General features: G+C 40.5%; 1 protein-coding gene across 1 annotated transcript in view; it reads left to right on the forward strand.

Moving 5' to 3' along the window:
* zbtb16a (zinc finger and BTB domain containing 16a) overlaps window positions 1-18,533 on the forward strand; it is a 165,289-nt gene extending 146,756 nt beyond the window's left edge. The window contains exons 6-7 of the mRNA XM_073479166.1: window positions 6,479-6,649; window positions 11,852-18,533. Of these exons, the coding sequence (XP_073335267.1) occupies window positions 6,479-6,649; window positions 11,852-12,081 (401 nt within the window). The 3' untranslated portion in view covers window positions 12,082-18,533. The remainder of the gene's footprint in view (window positions 1-6,478; window positions 6,650-11,851) is intronic.
* Window positions 18,534-22,591: the final 4,058 nt, after the last annotated feature.

The following is a 22,591-nucleotide window of genomic DNA, read 5'->3' on the forward strand; positions in this document are numbered from 1 at the left end:
AAAAGCAGACAGAGCTAGACAGTGTGTACCCCCCAGAGGATCAGCCTTATGAGTGCACCTGCATGTAGCTGTGTTTATACAGAGACACATCATCCAACAAGTCCATCCAATCTGTTCGTGTCCTATCATCTAACAGGCTCTTGTTATTGTCCTTTGTGCACTTTAACTCATTAGTTTGACCCCCTGTTTTTTAATATTTTCTTTCAAGTTTCCAGTATATTTTCCTGTATATCCACAATATAAAATCCTTTAAGTCCTCAATCAAAACATTATTGTGCTTTCCCAAACAGAAATGACACATTCTCTGTCAATAGCTGCATTTAAAAAGCACTTCAGTGTCACTTATTTTTATTGGTTTTATTGATTTTTATATTATAGTTGCATCTTTTATTAAGAGCACTCTGCTTTTACTGTCTTGTCCGTTATTGATGCTCATTTAATGAGAGTATTTAATCCAAATCAAAATAAAGATTACATACTGTAAGGTTTGGGGGCATTTCTTTTCCCAGAAACTTTACTACCAAATTAGTTGGCAATACATTTTTCAGCCCTGATTAGTGTCTCCTAATCTTCCCCTCCTGCACAAAGCACCAACAGTCTACCCTGTCGGAGCCGTGTGCCCCAAAAGGTTCAGGCTTACTGAATGTTGCCTGACAGACAAAACCCAGGGCAACAGTCGTTCAAGCTTGCTGCTACTCGTAAAGCTTATCGCTGTGAATGGACGGTTGTCGTTGAAGGGGACTCGAGTGAGACTATCAGCATTTTTATCAATTATGAGCTTCTCTGATCTGAATCATGAATGGCACCTGGACAGTAAAGGGACACTGTTTAGAGAGATTTAACAATTTAACCAATGGAAAGATTTTTAAAACTTTACTATACTACTAATTCATTTTTTTAAAGACAGAAATTTAGTCACTTCTGTTAACTTTTATGTTATTAAGCATCTGTCGGCTAGTGTAATGCATTAAAGCCAAGACAAAGAAAGAAGGAACCAAACAGTTTGAATTCTGGATTATATTCAGGGACACCTTACAAGATCAAACTACATCTAATAACGAAGATTCAACTTCTTCCACAAAATGCATCTGATCATGATTTTATTAAAAAACATCAGAACATTTTATCTATATCACTCAACCTAATATAGTCTATTAATTGCTCAGCAAATATTCTGATACAAAAGGTGGATGACTCAGACATGTTCTCATCTGTCCTCCTATTTTCTCTGTATTCAGAGTGATTCATCTCATATACTTTCAGATTTTTATATATAAATATATAAATGTTGGAGGCACAAGATGTGAGTCAAGCTCAGTCTTTGCTGTGAATGTTCACCTCTGATTTTTAAATGATCCCTTTTTAATAAGTGAACTGCAGATTAGTGTTCAAGGTTTAAAAAAAACACAAGATAATCTCCTTGTACCTCTTGTCAGTTTTAATTACAGTGCATGTAAGTGCATGCAGCCAATTTTGCGTGTTATTTCGTGTTTTGACCCATGGCAGTATCGTTCCGTTCTCACATGTTTAGTTAAATGTGATATTATGCCTCCAATCCTCCACCTGTTGACTGCTGCTCTGCATTCTTATTTGGTTATGAAGGCCTGCATGTCTGATCCAGCCACCTGTTGAACCATCTGCAAAGTTTTTCGTTTACAGATTTGGATTCACAGTAATTATAACAGAATTTTTTTCCACTGAGCTGGACTCTAAGCGGCCACTGTAGCATTAAAAATAAGTGTGAAAAACCACTGGAGCTGAAAAGTTGATCCAGTTATATTACCATAATAATGACATTTCAAGGTCAGAGTATTTAGCTACAACAGTTTTATGGTATCATTAATGAGGTTTAAGCGGTGTAATGAGGCATCTGTTTTTATAGTAGTCTGCAGCACTTGAACGCATAGACACGTTTAAAAAGTCGCTATATTATTCTCAGGAAACGTGAGTCAACTTTGGCAAGAATTCCCCGTAAATAAGAAGATCTCCCAGTATTCAGCCTTAATTTTAATGGACAGACTGTGGCAGCTCATCTGCCACGGAAAGCTTTCTAGATATAGCTCTGTTATTGGTTGAGTCACCTTTCTGTTGTATCGACTGACAACAGAAAGCTGCAAAAAGCACTTTTATGGACATTCATTACCTGTGCTTCATTTTACCTGTCTGGCGGCTTATCTGTTGAAAGCAGCCTCGCTGGTGCGGGCTCTGACACTGGATCACCATTTAGGACGCGGGAAGAAAAAAAAACGGACTTAATGGTGTTTATTTCAGCATCTTAATCATGTCATCTCTCCTCCTCTCCCTCGCTGCGTCTTTCTCCTCATTTTCCTCCGTCTACCTGCAGTTTCATCACCTTCTCTTACCATGCCAGGATATTACACACACTCAGCTCCGTGTTGCCTCTTTATTTTGTTTATTGCATGGATGTACTCTTCAGTATAGGTTCAAGCACTCGCTCAGAAAAACACAATGAGGGCTTATAACAGTGGCAGTCATGGCAGCTGTGCTATTCCCCTTCCCTAACACCACACACACAGACACACACACACACACACTCTCTTTACAGACCAGGCCTTCATTAATATTCCGTTGTTGTGCACTGTCTGTGTGTAAGTGTCTGTGTGTGTTTTTTTTAAACCCGGAGCCAATTTGCTGTCTGCTATGGCGGGGTGTTTTGTGTTCGCAGCTGTATTTGATAGTGCTACAGCCAGAGAGAGAGAGAGAGAGAGAGAGCGAGAGAGAGAGGACTGAATTGAATTTAGAGAGAGAGAGAATGAGCCAGTTCTGGTGCTGGCAGTGATGGAGCCCGGTGATTTACAGCCCCTTACCGTATATAATGAACACGCCCCGGGTGCCCATGGGCACAGGCACCCTCAGCAGGCCTCCGGGGTGTCAAAGGAGGTGATAGAGAGTGGGGGGGGGTGTAAATGTAGAGGTGGTGTTGAAGAGGGGGGTCAGGAGACGCAGGTGGTGATGCTCGGGGGCACCCAAGGGTCCACTCACCAGGCTGTGGTTCCACCTCACTGTGCTGGGTCCTCATCTGTGGCCTCCCTGCCATGTGGTCACACCACAGAGAAAGAAAAGAGATAGCAAGGAAGGAAGGAAGGAAGGAAGAGAGAAGGGATGAAACGAGGACAAAGGGAGAGAGGAAGTAATAGTGGCAGATTTGGGATGGACAGAGGACATGTCCCCATTATTCGCCGGCCCCCCTGAGAATATCCTGACAAAATGAAGTCCTGTCTGGCCCTTTACATCCTCACAATGTGATTATAGAATTGTGTCTGATTTATTTAAAGCTCTGCAGTGTAACTTTGCACTTTGGCGTCCCCGAGTGGCTACCAGAGATAGCATGTAAGAGATGCATCCCGGGCACAAACAGGATGCTGGAGTTATACACCACCCGCTATGCTTTTTTATACCACTCATGATACCAGACATGCTCGTATATGCACTCAGTTTACTGTGTGGATGTGCAGTATCTATTTCAATTCAGAAACAGGAAATTGGTACATTATGTGTCTTTTTATTGCACATAATGAAATTTATTTTCACTCTAAGCCAGCATTATTAATTAACTAGTAGAGATTTCTCATTTTTAGTTACGTATGTTTTGGAGGGGAGGGGAAGAGTCTCAGACTTGAAACTATTTAATCTAAATACTTAAACTAATAAAATGTCAATACTTATCATAAAGGCAAAATGTAAAGACTTACTACAGCAGCTGAGATAAATGAGAAATTAAGTCCAAATAAAGATGTCTATGAGTGACGTCAAGGACACCAACTATGTATTCAGTAGCAAGTGAAATGAAATAATGTAAAATGTACATATTTGGTAATAAATGTTCTCTTGCATGAACACCTGTTTATTATTTTAAGTAGATGAAACATATTAGTATCGAAAAGAGAAAGACAATAAGCTCTTTCCCACTAATCCAAGATTTTTGATGATCTTCACTAACAGCAGACGTTAGCGGAGCAACAGGACATTAAGCATAAATAACCCTCCATAGGCATCCTCTGAGTATTAGCATCCCACTGGCTGGTCTGATCGGAGGCCCTAATTAAAGGCAGGTGAATCTGAGCTCAATTATTATTCTTGTAGCGTCGTGCGAGCCCACCGAGCGCCGTGATGGATTGTGATCTCTGCTGTGGTTGAAACGCTAGAAAGAGCACAATGTCTTACAGCGGGAGCCACTGATAACTTCACGCAGACAAATAAAGACTGTCACTTTTATTGATTTTTACCCAGCCCCCTCCCCCTGCCGCCATATACACCCACATCCCCTGCTTCATCTCAGTTTTATCCATCCTCCCGCACCCCTCCATCCCCATCAAAGCTTCCCTTTAATGGGAATGCGTCCAACATCACAAGGCATCGAAAACGTTGTTTTTTTGGAAGTATAGCAAACCCAAAATGTGATCAGCATTTAAAGGGTTTCCACCTCTCATCCGTCTGTCTGTCTGTCCTCTTAAATAAACCAAACAAACCCATACATACTGTATATACAGACATGAAATCTTAAATAAAATATGCAGGATGGAAGTGAAATTGTCTCTTAACAGTGGGATAGCAGCAGCAGCAGTAGCACATAACGAGAAATGCAATTTATTCCCTGGCACGTTGCTGCTCGGACAGGCAGATAATGAAAGGCATAGGTCATTGATGGTGACTTAAACCTGCAGCGGTGGAGTGAAATACATTAATAAATATCCACAACATTACTTGGCTAGAGAGTGTAACCCGGAGGGGGGGAGGCAAATGACGCAAGGAGCAGCTCCTCATCAAACACCAGAATACAATTAGTCTCTGGACTGCTGTCGAGAGCCTCCTGCAAATCATAATATCCCTGATCATTGACATCTGAACATCCATTACAGCTGCCCTGTGGGGACCCACGCTCTGGCAGCCTGAGGAGGAGAATGTGATGCCCGTTGTCATTTTCATTCCTGAAGGCACGCGTACTGTATACCTACTGCCAGCCTGGTGTCTCAAATGACTCGAATGTCTAAATAAATGGAAATATGGTGCCCCTTAAATGAAAAGTGAGAATACAGTGCGTATGGAGAGGCTACAGAGATCACAGATAGTATAAACTCCACTGGTTGCAAAAAGAAGTCCAATTGTATGTAAGCTTATGAGAAAATTACCCTACTTCCCACTTGATTCATTACCTCAGTAAATGAGTTTATGGTCTCAGTCGTTACTTTCAAGTCTTCTTCAACGCAGCATGATGTTCTTTTTATAAATTATAGATCCATTTAGAGTAAAATAGTAGCCTTGTTTTGATCCACAGCTCCTGTTTGCCCTTAAATTTACTGCATTATACTGTTAATACAAACTCACTTTCTGTATCTGTTTCAAATTAAAAGTCCTTGAGCTTTTCAGTGGACGGAAATCCTTCATTTCTCAACAATGCTTTTATTGTGACACATTTGCAGGAATGTGTTGAATCACAAGATTTGCGTACGTGGGCTTCAACTGTTGCTTCGGTCATCATCAGTTTCACTCAGCTGAAGTCTTTTAATTTGTGAAAAATAAAAACACATTGTGTCACAGTTGGCATGATGGACTGTATTGCTGCTGTCCCTCATGGGCTCTCAATATCTTCCTCTTTGACACTGTTTAGTCACATGTGACAGCTAGTGATGAAATCAGCCATACCCGACAAAAATAAACAATAAAGCAGGGTATGCTTTAGGGTGTGGCCAATCAGGATATCCTCCCCAGCTCCTTGGTCACTTCTGGCTCCAAAAAAAACAAAATGGCGCCACCCGTAATGCCAAACTTGAGGCTTCAAAGCGGTCACAGTGGCTTCGTCCACTATTTATCATTCAGTCTATGATACAGATATACATTTTTCATCCCTATTTAATCTGTAAATACTGAAGATGTAACTGCTCAAATTGAATACGCTTTTGAGTCGTGCTTTCTAATACAGCACAAGGCAAATTAAACAGTTTATATCCATATATGCATCAGTCAGGTTATCAAGGTTATCCAATCCATTGTGAGACTGGGACTGCATGGTCAATAATACATCTCATGGCCAGTGAGCAGCCATGACAGGCTGCAATTATTTAGGGCTTTACACAAAGCAGCACAGCAGTGTAGGTGATTTGCAGAGAAAGACAATAGACGGGTTACATTTGTCTACTGGAATTAATGCCTTATGGCGTGGGTATCCATTACAGCGCAAACGCCTGTTGTTCTGACATTGTGCATAAACCCACCAAAATAATCACACGAAACATTCAGATACAGTGCGTGTGTCTCACGACTGTATGTTTATTAAGCTGCTGGTGAGAGCAATACAAGCGTAAACATAAAAGATTCCTGCTTGTCACAATAACTTGACTTTATTTAAACATTCAGATGAGCTTCACATTTCTGACCTTCAGTCAAGAACTGTTGTACTGTTGCCTTTTCTCTTGTCTGCAAATGAAGTAAACTTGGCTCCTTTTTCTCCACATTTCAGCAGGGGACCACCCATACGAGTGTGAGTTCTGCGGGAGCTGCTTTCGAGATGAGAGCACGCTGAAGGGCCACAAACGCATCCACACCGGGGAGAAGCCCTATGAATGTAACGGCTGTGGGAAGAAGTTCAGCCTCAAGCACCAGCTGGAAACCCACTACCGTGTGCACACAGGTACAGCGATCCAAATCAAACTCAGAAAGACAACGTTTCAAGAGAAAAACACTGCACTTATTGATGTTTGATTGTTCCTGTTTACATATAAAGATTAAATGTCCAGTGTGTAGAAATTAGGGTTAGGGTTAGTGGTGACGTTGCAGATTGCAACCAATGAATACCCCTTATGTCACCCTCCCCTACAGTGGGGCGCTTAAAACGCAAAAAATGTGAAAGGTCCTCTCGAGGGCCAGTGTTTGGTTTGTCCATTTCGGGCTACTGTAGAAACATGGCGATGCATCATGGCGAACCCGCTAAAGGCTCATTCTAAGGTATATCATTATCTAAAGTATGACATGCAGAAATGGGTCGCCAAATATATTTGGGCCCACCCAAGTAAAGTATATGTGTGGGGAACACTGCTTTACATTTAATAGCTATCATATATTAGGAGACAATCTAAGTGTAAGGTGCCGTGAGTACCACCAGGGCACCGTGTTGGCTGCCCCTGACCTAAATCCTACACACTGGACCTCAACAACCAAGATACTGCATGTTACTTAATTAATAAGTGAGCTTTAGAGGGGTTTTAAGTTGTATTTTTAAACTTTGAACAGACCCACGTGAGCCGTTTCATTCTGCTTACAGTGCTTATGCTAAGCTAACAACTTCCTCACTCTGTTCTTAGAAGACACACACAAGACTCATATTGATCTCTATTTGCCCTTTCAAACACTTCGATGTTGTTTGTTTTTTCTACACACACCGATATTGTTAAATTGTAGTAGCGAAATCGCATCCCATTCTTCCACTTCTCCTAATTTGATATGAGTGCAACATTAGATTTCACTGCCCCTCATAACAATACAGTGTTGAAACACGATGCAGCTCTTGGTGCCTGTTAAAGGACTCCGTTGTGGGAAATCCAAGTTGCGAGGCACAGACCAGACCAGATGAATATCTTTGTTGCTGTGATACAGTAGACGGATGTCTCAGAAGACTTTGTATTGATCCCAGTATATTTAGAGCCCCATAAAGATGTTGACACAGTGATAAGCTGGGTGCCCTGGAGAATGAGTGCACACTACGTACCAGACTGTGTGAGGATACCACGAGTGCTCACCAGGATGGCACACAGCCAAGGCTTTATGCTTCCTCACCGTCTCTTTTTCTCTCACGCACACACACATAGCGCCCTCCCATCTCCCATTCAATAAGCCAGCTGTTAAGCCACACTATCAAGGCAGCCTGTCCAATAATTGGCTCCCCTCCGTCCACCCTTTCCCCTTTTGTGTGGGGGAGGGGGCTTTGCGTTAAGCCGGAGAGCAACAGCAGATAACAAGAGCAAGTGACAAGCTCACAGTCAAAGGCCACCTCGCACAAAAGGGAGCTGCTTGATGAATCATCGACATTGGCAACCTAACCCCCCCCGCCACCTCCTCTCCACACATCCCAAATGCCAATGGCGGATCAATACCAGGGCCCCATTTGCAATTCATTATTAGCTGGTTATTTGAGGCTACCCTGTTTACAGTCTGGTTATCAATATCAACCGAATGCAGGCGTCCACACTGCTGCAAAGAAACGCATGACGACTTGCATCACTGTATTTATGCTTATTGGCTAAATGGCACCATAACCAAGCGCCCCGACAGAGGTCAAGGTTAACCAGGGCTCCCAAGGAACAGACCGATCGAGCAGTGAGAGGCATAAGGCCCATTTTGCCAGCGCACATGTGCGAGACTCCAGCTGAAAGGTGACAGCGAGCGGCGGGCCAGATCACATCCGACAGCTCATTTCAAATGCCATTGGTAAAGGTCAGCATTTACATGTCTAATTTGCGTCTGCCGGCTTGAGCGCTGGCGGATTATTCCCTGCCATCACTCAAATCATTAGCACATTTAGGATGGCTGCTGTTGCTGAATTGAAATGTGCCCCTTGAATATAGCAGCCCCCACAGCAAGAAAGCAGCGCTGCACTTTGATTTATGACACCTTCAGGAGTTCTTCATGGCAGGAGTTGTATTTTGTGTAATGTGCCTTAGATTAGTTGATTAGACGTGGTTTACAAAAGAAATATCAGACATTTAAACGTCACATATTCCTGGACTTTTATCCCATTTAGGCGTTCATTTAAAGGTCCAATTTGTAAGATACCAACCCAACCTACCAACCCACAGCATCAGTATTTGACAAGTTGGGAATGAAGTTCAGCAATCAATTATCTTACAAATTGGACCTTAATTTTTTACAGCTTATTTACTACTAGTCTGCATGAGTATTCTCACAATGAAAGAATAACTCTGGCTTATCATGACTTGAAAGTTTTTATCATCATTTCTACCAATTTCTCCTAGCTAATTCTCACCAACATAATACCATTTTTACACCAAAATTAGCACATATATACACGTTTTTTAAACATGAGTAAATCCGTAGTTCGAGTGTCACACCACTGGACACCTAGGGACATTTCCAGCCATTTTTGTGGCATCAAAACCAGGTGTTTTTTGACATTTGCATCTGTTTCTGTTGCGTCAAAACCAGCTGCTCTTCACGGGATGTCAGACCATCTCCATCCATCAGTGTAGCAACCAAAACAGGTATTTTAAGCCAAACCATGATGTTTAACCAAGTGGTATTTGTGCCTAAACCTAAACAGAGCAACAGCACACCGTTGTGACAAAAGGGAAATGGAAAATTCAACCTAAACAAACGTAAAGTTGCAACATTAAGAAACATCCAGTTTTAACTTATCTGTGGTTTTGCAGAAACGTACTTGGCTCACATTTATTCTGGTGATTGTGTTGACGGTGGTTACCCTTTTATATTTTTGACTTCAGTCTATCTTTTAAACTCCACAGCAACTGAATGACGTTCGAGCATTACTTGAACGGAGACTGGAAAAGCTTCAAGGAACGTCATAGCATCTCACCAGAAAAGGGGCGAAAATTGGCATGTCCACCGGGGTGTCATGCAGATCTGCAGATCAGAGCTGGAACCAATAAATACTTAATTTGACCTGGGAATGAATGCCAATTGCAACCTTTCCCACTGCAGACAAAAGCCAGATGTTTGTGGGTTTTTTTGTCGAGTGTGAAGTGGCTATAATTGGTGAGATCTGGGAACATGCTGACATCGCTACAACAAAGTCAGCCGATCCAAGAAACACAAGCACGTAGTGGCTTTAGAAACGTGTCAGCTTTCTCTGAAGTTTTTGGCTGCATCTCGAAGTCGGCATCAGACGTGTCACCTCCTGAGTGTTGTTGGTTTTCAAAAGGAGATCTGAAGCAAGTCGATCTCTGCGTGGTCTTAGAAACCTCTGCTGCCACATTCAATAGTTGCACTTTCGTTTAAATAGCAGAACTTGTCTTTTTCATTTTCCTCTGTTGCACATCATGATGTGACAAAAACCTTACATGGCTCCAAAATCCCCAAATAATGGAGTCTTTTTAATAAAGACAGTAATGAGAATTGATAATGACCGAACACAAAGGATTTACAGTACATACCCTGAAACACAAGAATAATTAGAATATCATTTTGTAAGCTGTCTGACGGACAGTTTGATGGATCTGACTGGCCCTGTGTTGATACCGTCTCTGAACGAACTCCACTACTGTACGTTTATGCTTCTGTTCTTCGCTCTCTGTTGAGTCGTCCCAATTATTGAGAGCATTTGGGATGACTTTAAAGAGTCAGTGTGGGCTTTTACTGCTGCACACCGCTGTTCGGGAGGCAGTGGGGATTTTACTCCTGGGTTTTGACTTGTCACTTACTGTGTGTGCACTGTCCAATTATCATAACAATGCCAGAGTTTCTTGGGGGCCAAGAGGGTGAAATCTGTGGTCTCTAAATTAGTGGTGATAGGATATTCTTCTCTCCTGAAGCCCCGACATTGAGACTTTATTATTTCTCTCACAGCAGCTTACATATGCTGCCATGTCCAACTACCAGTGGATACAATTTTGAAATTTAAGGGTCACTTAGTGTCATTACACTGTGGATTTCATTTCTGTAGTTTTGACCAGCATTTGTATCAGTAATAAAAGCACTGTCACTGAGATAATTAGTGAGCTACCAGACAAACAGACAGATTTAAAACAAACCCTCAGGTCAGCCGATCTTATTTGACAAAGAAAAAGAAAAATGTACCAAACCTACAGTAGTGGTGCAAACACAGTTCTCCCAACCTAATCGCCAGAATAAATATTAGCTAAGTACGTTTCTTTATGTTGCTCCTTTACATCTGCTTGTATTTGCATTTGGTCTGCTTTAGCACAAAAACCACTTGGTTAGGAAAACGTCACGGTTTAGCTTAAAATGGCCTACCTGTCTGGTCACGACCGAAACAGCCAGATATGTCCCCAGATCTCCTTAAAAAAAACAGCGTACGTAAAGTAAGTTAACTACATTGCTAGGTTAACGACTTATCATTGACTTTTGGTTTCACACGAGACACGAACAGCAGTCTCCTGGATGAAAATCCTGTGTTAGCTTGAACGATCCACCTAGTCGTCCTCCATATGCAGACTTATAGTATGACAGGTGGCTTCCCCCTCTGCTGCCGTAATTATTGCTACGACCACTAGACTGGTTGCAATGTCGACCTATGTGGTAGTTTTACCTGCAGAGGATGTGCTGGATCAGCATAGTCAAGTTTGTTTACAGCCCTGTGTTTCCTGCCCTCTCAGACTTTGTTGTAGCGATGTCACTGTGTTCCCGATTTCTGCAATGACCTTACAAAGTTGGTATCATAAGCAACCATGGACAAAACTGCAAAAACAAGATCCAAGTTGTAATAATGCAGCGCAATGGTCTTAAATAACATCAAGGCATAGAGGATCTACAATTTATGCGAATAGTAATATTCATTGCTGGTACAAGCCTGTATAATGATGCTCTCATTTAACACACTTCTTTTCCCAGAATACTGAAACAATGAGGACTTTTTTTTTATTGGTGGTGAAGAGAAGCAAATTTTCACATCGCATTTAAATAATGTGACGGTCTTTTAGCGTCAATGACAAAAGCTGCTGTGTTTACCAGAACACGTTACAGATAGATACAGCATTTTCTTCCTTTTCCACTGATTTATGTATGAAATGCATTCATTTCCTGATTAACAGGTACATCACGAACATAAGAAACATAATACTGTCACTGAATGGCACTAAGGCTAACACAAGTGTTGTCTTCAACCTCTCTCTATCATCCTTAGGTGAGAAGCCATTCGAGTGCAAGCTGTGCCACCAGCGATCCAGGGACTACTCGGCCATGATCAAGCACCTGCGCACCCACAACGGCGCCTCGCCCTACCAATGCACCATCTGCCTGGAGTACTGCCCCAGCCTGTCAGCCATGCAGAAGCACATGAAAGGCCACAAGCCCGAAGACATCCCCCCAGACTGGCGCATAGAGAAGACCTACCTGTACCTCTGCTATGTCTGAGGCCGGGAGAGCGATTGAAGAGAGGGTGTGAGGGTGGGGACGGGGTTGAGAGGTAAGGGGAATGTAATTGAGCGGATAGGAGGCATGAGGCTGTGATGGAGTGTTGACGATCGAGGAATGTCAACGGCAAGAGACTCGAAAGCAAGATGGTTTGTTTTCTCTTATTTCTTTTCATGCAAAGGCGGCGATGACCGACGGGGTTAAAGGGTGGTGATGATGGGACGAAAGTGCTAAGAAGAGGAAGACTTGGACACGGAGAAAGATTCTCCACCATTGTTCGGATTCACCGGGTCATTCACTACATCTGCAACTGTGTTATTGTTTCAGGTCATTTCATGCGGCGCCATAGAGCTAGCGGGCTGCACGGAAGTGACTTTGTGGATGCTGCTGCCACAGTGGTGCAAAAGCAGATTCTCAAGGGCTATCTGAACCGACATTTTCTTGCTAATCCCTCACTCCGTTTTGAGCTTGAGAAAGTTTTTGTTACGCTTTGATATCAGTTGTTTACATTCACTCTGTTTGGTCATGCTAGTTTGAATCACATGAAGAATATGTGAGTATTAGTATCAGTTTAAGCCACATGTCATGGTTTGCTTTCCAAGTTTTGAGTAACCGCTGGCTTTCAGGAGCCAAAATCTGTCTCCTCGTGGCCACAACCCTTCATGTTATGGTAGTTATGAACCATAACAAATTTATCTTGGAGGAGGACTTGGACATATTTTCCAACAGCTCCACCATGCCAAACCAAGTGAATTAGGGAAACCTTCGCCCCAGAGTTTGAATGACCAGCTTTGGGTGAACATGACCCTCATCTTTTCCATCTCTAATGGGAAGTGTGTCTGTTTTGCAGGCAGAAACGATGAGATCTTCCAGTTTTCAAAGGAATCTGCCAGTCTAACCTGTCCCCACATGAGATCCTTGAGATCCCAGCGGTGGCAGTGAGATAGCCCCTGAGAATCAGCAGCAGATCCGTTCGGCGTATGCAGTAGATGAAACAGTTGAACTGGATGAATTGGAGCACTAAAAATACTGCAAACCAAGCACCTGTTTGGTTGTGAAGTGGGAGATGCTAGTGCTGCTTTTTTTTTTTCTTTTTTTTTTGGAAGTCTCCCCAGTTTTCTCAGTAGTCTTCCTGCATCTCTGTCAGACGAGGGCTGGAGAAAGTCGAGTCACCACTGGCCACCCACGGTTCTCCCCAGAGAGCCAAAGGCTAACTTGCGTCACTTTTTCGCCATCTTATATTTTTTAGCTCTGCATCATAGTTTATCAAGGCTTGATTGCACAGGTAAAACAAATTACGACAACAGTCTCTGTTTGATATATTCAAGGTATATCTTTTATCATTAAATCATAACTCTCTATTACAGTACTCCACATTAAAGCCAGCCTATCCACCTAATCAGCAATAGATAACTGGACTGCTTTTATCCATGTACTTATCTCACACTAACGATGAACTACACAAACTGACACACAAACAGTAACACTTTGACCACAACAGATCTGTCCATTCACCACAGTGATGGAATACAAACAAAATGGGAAAATGGTTAACCGCTGCTTTCCGTGGGAGTCCTGTGACTTCGACTGCTCGTAGTGAATGTTGAAGACGTGCTGGGATTGCCTTTAGCCGCGCACCTTGTCAGAGGTGGCGCGGCAGGTTGAAGACTGCTATATGGCATCAAAACATGAATGTGAAAGACTGTGAGCCAGGTTCGCACTAGGCTGTACAATGCAGGTTAACGCTGCCTTTCAGTGGAAGTCGGAAATCTGTAATTCCCACCTTTGTGCGACTCTTCCTGCCTTCCATTGGTTCAGTTTTCTCCATTCACCATCAAATGCTGACCCAATGCAACTGCTCATAGATTAGCTAGCTCGCTAGCTGGTATAAATGCTATCTTACATTGGAAATAATACGTGTAGTTGTTCACTATCAGATGTTTTGATAGACTAGGGCTGAAACAAATCACATATTGGTAAGTCACAAGATCGTCAAATTTAAAGTTTACAGTAAATTGAGGCAAGGCTGGATTACTTTCTGGGCAAAGCAGGAGAGGGATCCAGACAGGGGCCCCTGAAGCCTCACTCACTGTGTCAGTAGGTTTTTGTTTGAGCACATGCACCACTTGTTAATTCATCTCAGAGGAAATAGGGTCAGTAGGGGCCCTTTGCTCATTTATTAAGCTAGGCCCCCTTTTGGTTCTTTAAATGTTAAAATGTAAAACATTATGTGCAGAATTTACGGGCACCCAATCGCCAGAATAAATGTTGGCAATTCACGTTTTTGCAAACCACGGATATGTTGAAACTTTCTCTGCGTTCAGTTTTATGTGTTGACAACAGTGCTTATGGTCTTGTAAGGTTTAGGCACAAGAACCACTTGGTTAGAGTTAGGAAAAGATCATTCGAAGAGCACTAACACGACTGGAAAATGTCCCAACGTCCTGTGGTTTCGCACTTAAAATTGTTGAAGCTGCCGTCTTGGCAGCTGTCACACCGTCACCATCCCCTCCTACACCTAACATGAAAGTCAGCTTGCATGTAATCTGAACATGATATGACACGTCTTGTAGAAATGTTGATACGACACGTGTGAAACGTATGAATGCCAACATTTTATCCTGGCAACTGGGCTGCATTTCTATCCCTGTTCCAAAAAACTGCAGCTCGACCTGAAGGCTCATTTTGATCCGTTGGAGGTGGGAATTTGCGACTTTCTGGTGTCTCTGAATGCAGCATTAGACCTGTGTGACTTGCACAGCCACTGGTATTATGGTTGAACCTAAGGCTTTAATGAGCATCACTGCATGTCACAGCGTTACCGGGGTGATCACATATCCAAATGGCCGGTGGAAAAAGGGGGAAATCACTGATGGGACGAGACACGGCCCAGCAGCTTAGGGGGCGACCAGTAAGACGACAGAATAAATCAACTCTTTCTCTGTGGTTTTGTCCCTGTGCTTTGTCTCTCTCGTCTCCTGTTGTTGTTCTTGTTGTTGTTGTTCTTGTTGTTGTTGTTGTTGTTGTTATTATTGACCTTGAGTTTGATCTCAACACATCGTACTTGAATTACCTCGTTTTGTGACCTCATGTTGCTTGTGTATTTTAATTTTCCCTTTTGTTTCATTTGTACACTTTTATTTTTTTTGTTCGTGAGCGTATGTCGAGAAGATGCATTGCACAACATGATGAAGCAATGTGTACGCAGAAAAATTAAGTGCCACGGTGAAGAGATTTTTTTTTGTTTCGTTTTGTTTTTCTAATGTCGTGTATTTCTTTGTGCATTACTTGTTACCAAACTTGGTATTATTAACCCCGCTTGTTAATGAGCCGGAAGGTTTGGTCATTTGTTATAAAAGCTACCTCTAAGTTGTTTTCATTTTTTTTTTTTTTTTTTTTTGTTTTGGCAAAAGCACATTTTTGTGTGTTTGTGTTTTGCATTATTTCATCATTGCTACTTCATCTCATGCTTTTATTTTTTTGTTTTTGTTTTTCAAAAGTTGATTTATGATTGTGTTTTTAAGCAAAATGTATATTAAAGGGTAAGAGATAACAAAAGTAGAGGTTGATAGGATTGGAAAAGTCATTCGAATGGATGTTTATTCTTCTCTTATAGTCTCCCCCTGCACCTCCAACCACCGACGAGAACGCAGAGAAAAAAAAAAAAAGAAGCAATTTTGAAGCCTTAAGTGATGAGTAAGAGGGATGTGGCAGATAAGAGGAAGTACTATTGCTTTTTAAGAGGGTTTAAAAACAAGAATTTAAACTTGAAAATATGTGAATAGAAGTGTAGTTTTGTAATGTGAAAAAAAAAAAGAAGGTTCATCAAAACAAAAACAAAAAAACGCTGAACCGCACAGGACAGGTCATATTTGCAGTGATGCAGAGTGCGTTGGACAATTGGAACTGCAAGTGGTAATCAAAAAAGAAGAACCAGAAGGTTAAAAGTAGAGATTCTCTCGGCTGACAAGCTCTCTTGAGAAATGAGCGTATTCCTGAACAAGAGCCAACAGAGGCAATTTGATATATAAAAATTGTGATATTTTTGTATTCAGTGTCAGTCCTTTTTCCATTTGTGGAGGGTTACAGCAGGGCACAAATATTTGTATTTCTTTTTTTTTTTACCTGTTTTTTTTTTCTCTCTCTGGGTGTGAATCATTTTTGCCTTGCTCCTCTTTGATATTGTTGGACAAAAAAACATGTGTGTGAACATATTGTAATAATAAGTGTCGCTTTCTGGATGTCAATTGCATTGTAGGTGAAGGACTAAATCTATCCGCCACAAATTTTACGAGTGTGTGTATGTGTTAAAAAAAAAAAAGAGGAAAAAAAAAGACAAAAAAAATGATGATAAAATACGGGACGGCAGAAGGGCGCTGCCAAACCGACCAATTAGTACTTGTCATTCACAAGTTTTCAATCAAACTTGACTGTCGACGTATTTTTTGTTTTTGTATTTGAAAAAAAAAAAGAAAAAAGAAGAAGGGATGGCATGTCCCTGTGGTGTCTTGCCATTTTATTCTCAAACACTGTGAGCTGAGGGGCTTTTTCACCCTCGTATAATATCCACCCACTATAATATACCCAGTCACGGCTCAAGTCTGAACCACCACAATGCAAGACCTGATCAGTCACATTGTTCCTATCATCGTCCTCTGAATGTTTTCTACTTTTTTCGTGCGGGTGAAAGAGTGCGTACAAGAGTGTGTAACTATGTGTGTGCGTGCGTGTGTTAGTGGAAAAATGCACTAATCAGATCAGATACAAAATAAAATGATATTCTATGCCACTTTTTTTCTCTATGTTGGAAAAAAATATATATATACATTGGCATCGTTATAGTTCTTCCCTCAGTGTTCCTCCAATGTTTCTGTACTATCTTTGTGCCTAAAAATGGAATTTGTTCAACAAAAATATCCATCTATATCTGCTTAGTTTCTGTATTTTCAGAAGAAAATAAAAATGGTGTCTCCAGCGCCCTAGGGATGTCATGACGCCATAAATGACCTGATTTTTCTTTTTAAATCCTGAACAGAGCAGGGCTTTCTTTTTCAAGGACTGCAATACGCCCTTAATGCTATTGAAACAGTAACCAGGATTCTGCGTTCACTTCTTTTTCTTGGTCCGTACTCTGTGATTGGCACCCGAAAGCATTTATTTAGCGACATACGGAAAATTTACTGGAATCCACACAGGCTGCAGTGGTGAAACTTGCTTTTCGGGACAAAATCTGCTCCATTAAATTGTTTTTCTGCAAGCCACATGTCTGATTCTCCACTCAGATTCTTCTATTTTTTTTGTCAGCAACAGGTTTGCTGATGAGAACTTTATATTGCTCTTGAAAAAAAATAAAATAAAGAAAACCTCCATTTGGGTAGGTTTGCACTAGGGTATCCCCCTTCTGCTTTGCTTCAGTTTTTTTCTTAAAGTACTTTTTCTTTTCTACAAAACGCATTTAGAAGGGGATGTTAAAATTCGTCAGAGAGGAATCATGGCATCCCTGGAGCTGGCACTCTGTGTTTTGGTGTGGTGTTTCTAGAACAAAGTAGCCATTTCATGCAGTGTTGCAATGCATGTGCCATCGAGGTCTAGACTAAAAACTGTTTGAGTAACAAAGCACCAAGACATTGTATTTTTTTATATTAGCACTGAGGACCAATTGCCCTGTCGGACCAAGCATAACAAAGCTTTTTATGTAACAAAGCTTTTCTCTCTCTCTGTCTTTCCCTGGCTTGTCTGTGCTACTTCTCTCCTCCATTGTTGTGACAGCACAAGTGCCAGTCAAGTTGCTCTGTATTAAGAAAATAGTGTTTTTATTATGATTTGAATTGTTATAGTTTTTGTCTACCTCAGCACCTAATCTTAGCCTAATCTTAGAAGGTGCCCAATTATTATTTTTTATTTTCTTTATTTTGTTCTCTTATTGTTGTCAGTTGTATAATTTTTTTTGAAATTTGCATTAGAGCTTTGCAAAGGTCCTTTGTCTTTTCCAGCGACAACGTGCTATTTTATTTTTTCCCGTGGCAGTACGTTTCCTGTTGAGCTGTGCCACCAATCTATAGCCACCGTCTGTTGATATAGAGGTTGTTCTTTTTTTGTTTCTTTCCATGTAGAATCAGACACCTCTCTTTGTAACATTTCAGTGTTCTCTGATGGAGTGTGAAAAAAAAATAAAAAGGAAAAATAAAAGATTTAATGCTGCAGGTTCTCTTCTCCATGTTGTCACTAAAGTCAATGTTGTGCCTTTGATAGTGGAAAATATAAAGAATATTTCTTTTTTTTTTTTTTTTTACATCCTACTAACAGTAGATTGTTTTTTGTAGTGGAATTTTTTTGTATTTTTATTTATGAGTCTCATAATAAAAATCCAATCATGATGTTCAGTTGTATACTTTCAATCTGCGGTTAGAAAAAAATAAAAAATGGACTTCACGTTGTCTGTCTTAGCACTCTTTCTGGCTCGCTATTTGTTTCCTTTTAAAGAACAGAAGGTGGCAGGAGGATTATTACTCACTATTTTTGCTACTGCTTCAAAAATAATCGTTTCATTGTGTGGTGCAACACGATTTCATTCATATTTCAGTCCAGTGAAACTAAATCAGGAACAGTTTCAGTGACATTAAATTATTTCATTACTTCATTTTCTAAATGCACAAATTGTATTTTTTAATCATTAAACAGCAAATAAATCCCTGTTTTTAATGCTTCTTTTAGGTCTCAGTTATATAAAAGAAAAACAAAGACTAAAATACTTTTGACGAAATGTGACAATACATTTTCAAATCGGAGACTTCCTGAATGCAGTGGTGAAAAGTGTGCTTAAGTACAATTTTGAGGTAATTGTACTTCCTTTCTCTGCTGCTCTCTACTTCTGCTTCCCCATTTCAGAGGCAAATATTGTACTTTTTTACTTCACTACATTTATTTGTTAACTTTAGTCTCTAGTTACTTTTAGTTAGTTTAATAATCATAAATATAATCAACAAATTAATGGTAACCGATTACCTTGAAAATTACAGAGTAAAGTAGAATAACAATTTTAAGTTGTTAAAACTTTTTAGCTCGTACAACTTACATTTCATTGTCTACTTTACTTGGTATTTCTGAGGTAATGGGTTTCCTGACTTTTAATAAGAAAATAAATTTTATTAACAGTAACAACTGTTAATAAAATTTAACAGTGTAATAATGTAGATTAATATCAAACTTTATTAATCCCCGAGGAACGCTAAACCAGATGATACTATCTTTAACATTAAAGTGATGAACAATTATAATTCAATAATATAATATGAATTACTCTGAAATACGCCATTCTGTGTGATGAGTACTTTTACTTTTAGTATTTATTACGGTATATTTTGAGGTCAATACTTTTGTACTTATACTTACGTAAATGTTACGGCTACTTTTATTATAAGATCTCTGCTCAGCTGAAATGTATTGAGCACATTCATGCCTCCAAGAGGATGAATCCTTTTGGTTGTAATGTAATTGTAATGTGTCCTCTAGAACGATTCCAATTTCATTCAAGCTTGAAGGTTTTTGATAGATTTTTTTTTACTTCTCTCTATCCTCTATTGGTCAGTTTGCAAGAAAGAAATGGTGTGTTTTTGCAGGTTTTACAGTGCCACTTTGTACAGAACAAGTATAGTTTTCAAATAAATGGCTGGTCAGTTAACGAGCATGTGAACACAAGGTAATAAAGCAAATCTGAAATCAAACTATAAAGTAGCTGTACAGTCTGCTTTCAGTGTGTGCAGGTCGCCCACAGACTCATTAAATGTACAGTCCTGAGTAAGGGCTGCACACAGCTGGCACACAGTGACGTATTAAACACACATTGCCCTCCTGTATCAGATTTTCTCTGAACTCTGAAGTGCTTCTACAGCTTCTGCCCCGCTGATGGCAATTCAACACGATACCTGCAGGCAGTTTAATGTAACCTCTTCTGCACCTGCTGCTATACAACATGAGCTATGGCAGCCAAGCCAAATGGAGCACGCTCATTGTTTTACTGACAGGTGAGGTCGAGGAAGTGCAGCACAAAAATACCTCGGCATCGAGTTCGGCAACAAAGACTGAGACAACACCGACGACAACACCAGACAGCATTTTAAAGGGTCGGTTCTCCCAATCTGACAAAAGTGTTTTCTTGTAGAAAGTGGTTCCAGTGAGGTCTGTGGATTATGCACATTAATAGAGACACAGTTTCTGGAATGACACATTACTGCTGAATTATTTAAAGGGAGACATTACAGGTGAAACACCATTTTTCATGCACTGGTCAGCTTTGAGATTTCAGGCTATTTTGCTTCTATATGTTCTTCAGGCTAGTGGAAAGATGCCCAAAACACTCATTTAGGTGTTTGTTTTAGTCAAATTTGTGCTCCAGACATTTATGCAAATTTGCACATCCTGAACTTGTAAAGCGCTAAGTAGAGCGCAAACCTCCTCCAAGGCCCAACAGCCCCCTCTTGTACTCACTCATAGATACCAGCCACAGAAATACGCCTGATTTTTATCATCAAGATCCGTTTGTTTTTTCCTGAGAAATGAACAAAAATCTCAGTTCTCGCAATGTTAAGGAAAATGAGAAAATTTCCTTAATCCGTCCCTTTATCCAGATCGACACCAAAAGTAAGTGGGGTCTATTCTGGGCTGAGACTCATCCTCCATCTGAGTTTTGTGAAATCCTGCTGACAAACCAACAAACAGACACGAGTGAAAACATAACCTACTTGACGGAGGTAATTAAGTAGCATAATTTGCATATTTAAACAACTTAAATATCAGAAAAAATAAGAATTGTTTTAATGTCAGTACATTTTCTTCACTTACATAAACCAAACTTTCCAGTTTTATTCCCACATGTATTCTGAAGGTTTTTGACAGAGGGGTTTGTTCATATATCATCCATAGCCTGATTTACAGAACATTAAATTCAAAACATGGCGAAAATTGCTTTTTTTATGGCTGTGCACAGTATTTTCTGATTTATGGAGTGATAAAAAAATGACATCCCAGATCCACTTGGTGAAAACCTTTCACTCTAACACGTCAACAAAATGAAAGTTTGAACATGGCTTCATCGGATTTCAAATTCAGATTTCTGTTCTGGAAATGTTTGCAAAAAAGTGCATTTCTAATAAGATAATGCTTCATTTTCATATGTAAACGTAAAAGTTCCACAAACTTGTAATACAAAAAATAATTGACATAATGCAAGTAATCAATTGGGGTAGTTTCACAGTGATATATATTAGTTTTGTTTTGTTTTTTTGTTTATTTTAGGAACACAGGGCAAAACCTGGGTGAATTAAAACAAAACAATTTGGATGGATAAACAGCTGGAAAGGGAATCATCCTCCACTGAGGGCTGCCTTAAGAGAAATGTGTCATTGTTTGTGATGTGAGTCCCAGTATTTTAGATACCACATCAATGAAAAGTCACCACATAACAGTAGTTATAATGGAATTTTACTGGACAGTACCTGATGCTCTCCTGGTTGGATCTACAACCTTTAAATCCATCAGTTTTTTTAATATTAAAACCTGGTGAGAGACCTTGTACAGGTCAACACCAGCTGATGCAGAAAGCAAAATGTTGCCTGCGTGCATTGATTTGAATTATCTTTTCCGGACCATTTCAAGCAACAGCACCTGACTAACTGCTGCCACTCACTGTCTCCAGCCTGCTGTATGTTTCCACAAATGTTCCCAGTTGAAGCACATTCCTCCGTCTGTCTGGATGCACACACACACCACCTGGCTGTGATGTGCTAATGGTAACTGCTGCAGCACTTCAAGCCCGACCGCCTTTTGTCTGTTCTGCCTCTTGTACCACAGAGGTCATAAATGCCATCATTAGATATGCAGGGCGTGTGAGCGTGTGCACCTCTGTCGTCACACACGCGTGATCGTCATTATGGAGGAAGCGAGCCGAGACACAAAATGTTGGGGGTAGATTGACCTGAACAAGGTTTTGGATGAGTGTTTTGTGGCAGGTTGTCGCTCATGTTGGGCTCACTTGTTGTGTTTAATTGCTGCAGCAGTTGATTAAAACGTTTCATTTTGTATCTTTGCTCAATCTCACATCAAACCAGCAAACATTTTGATACACAGTGTGCAGCACAGGTTGCATAATCCTCTGTCTTTCTGATAGTAAGATGAGAAGATCAGTATCACTTTGTGTGGTAAGTGCAGAGCTGGAGTCAGATCTTGATGCGTTAAGCTTAGGACAGAAGTGGGGGAAGTATTTGGATCTTTTGCTTCAGTAAAAGTACTAATAACACACTGTAAAACACTGTTACAAGTTAAGGTCCTGCATTTAAAATCTTACCTAAGTAAAAGTGTGCAAGCATAATCAGGAAAATGTTATTAAGTTATTCCAGAAAAAAGTCCTATATGGCTGTTAGACTATTATATATTAGATCATTGGATCATTATTACACATACATTACATGTAAATGGAGGATTTTACTGTTTGGTTGAGCTCATTTTGAGCTAC

This window comes from Pagrus major, chromosome 13, assembly GCF_040436345.1.
Source record: "Pagrus major chromosome 13, Pma_NU_1.0".
NCBI classification, from domain to species: domain Eukaryota; kingdom Metazoa; phylum Chordata; class Actinopteri; order Spariformes; family Sparidae; genus Pagrus; species Pagrus major.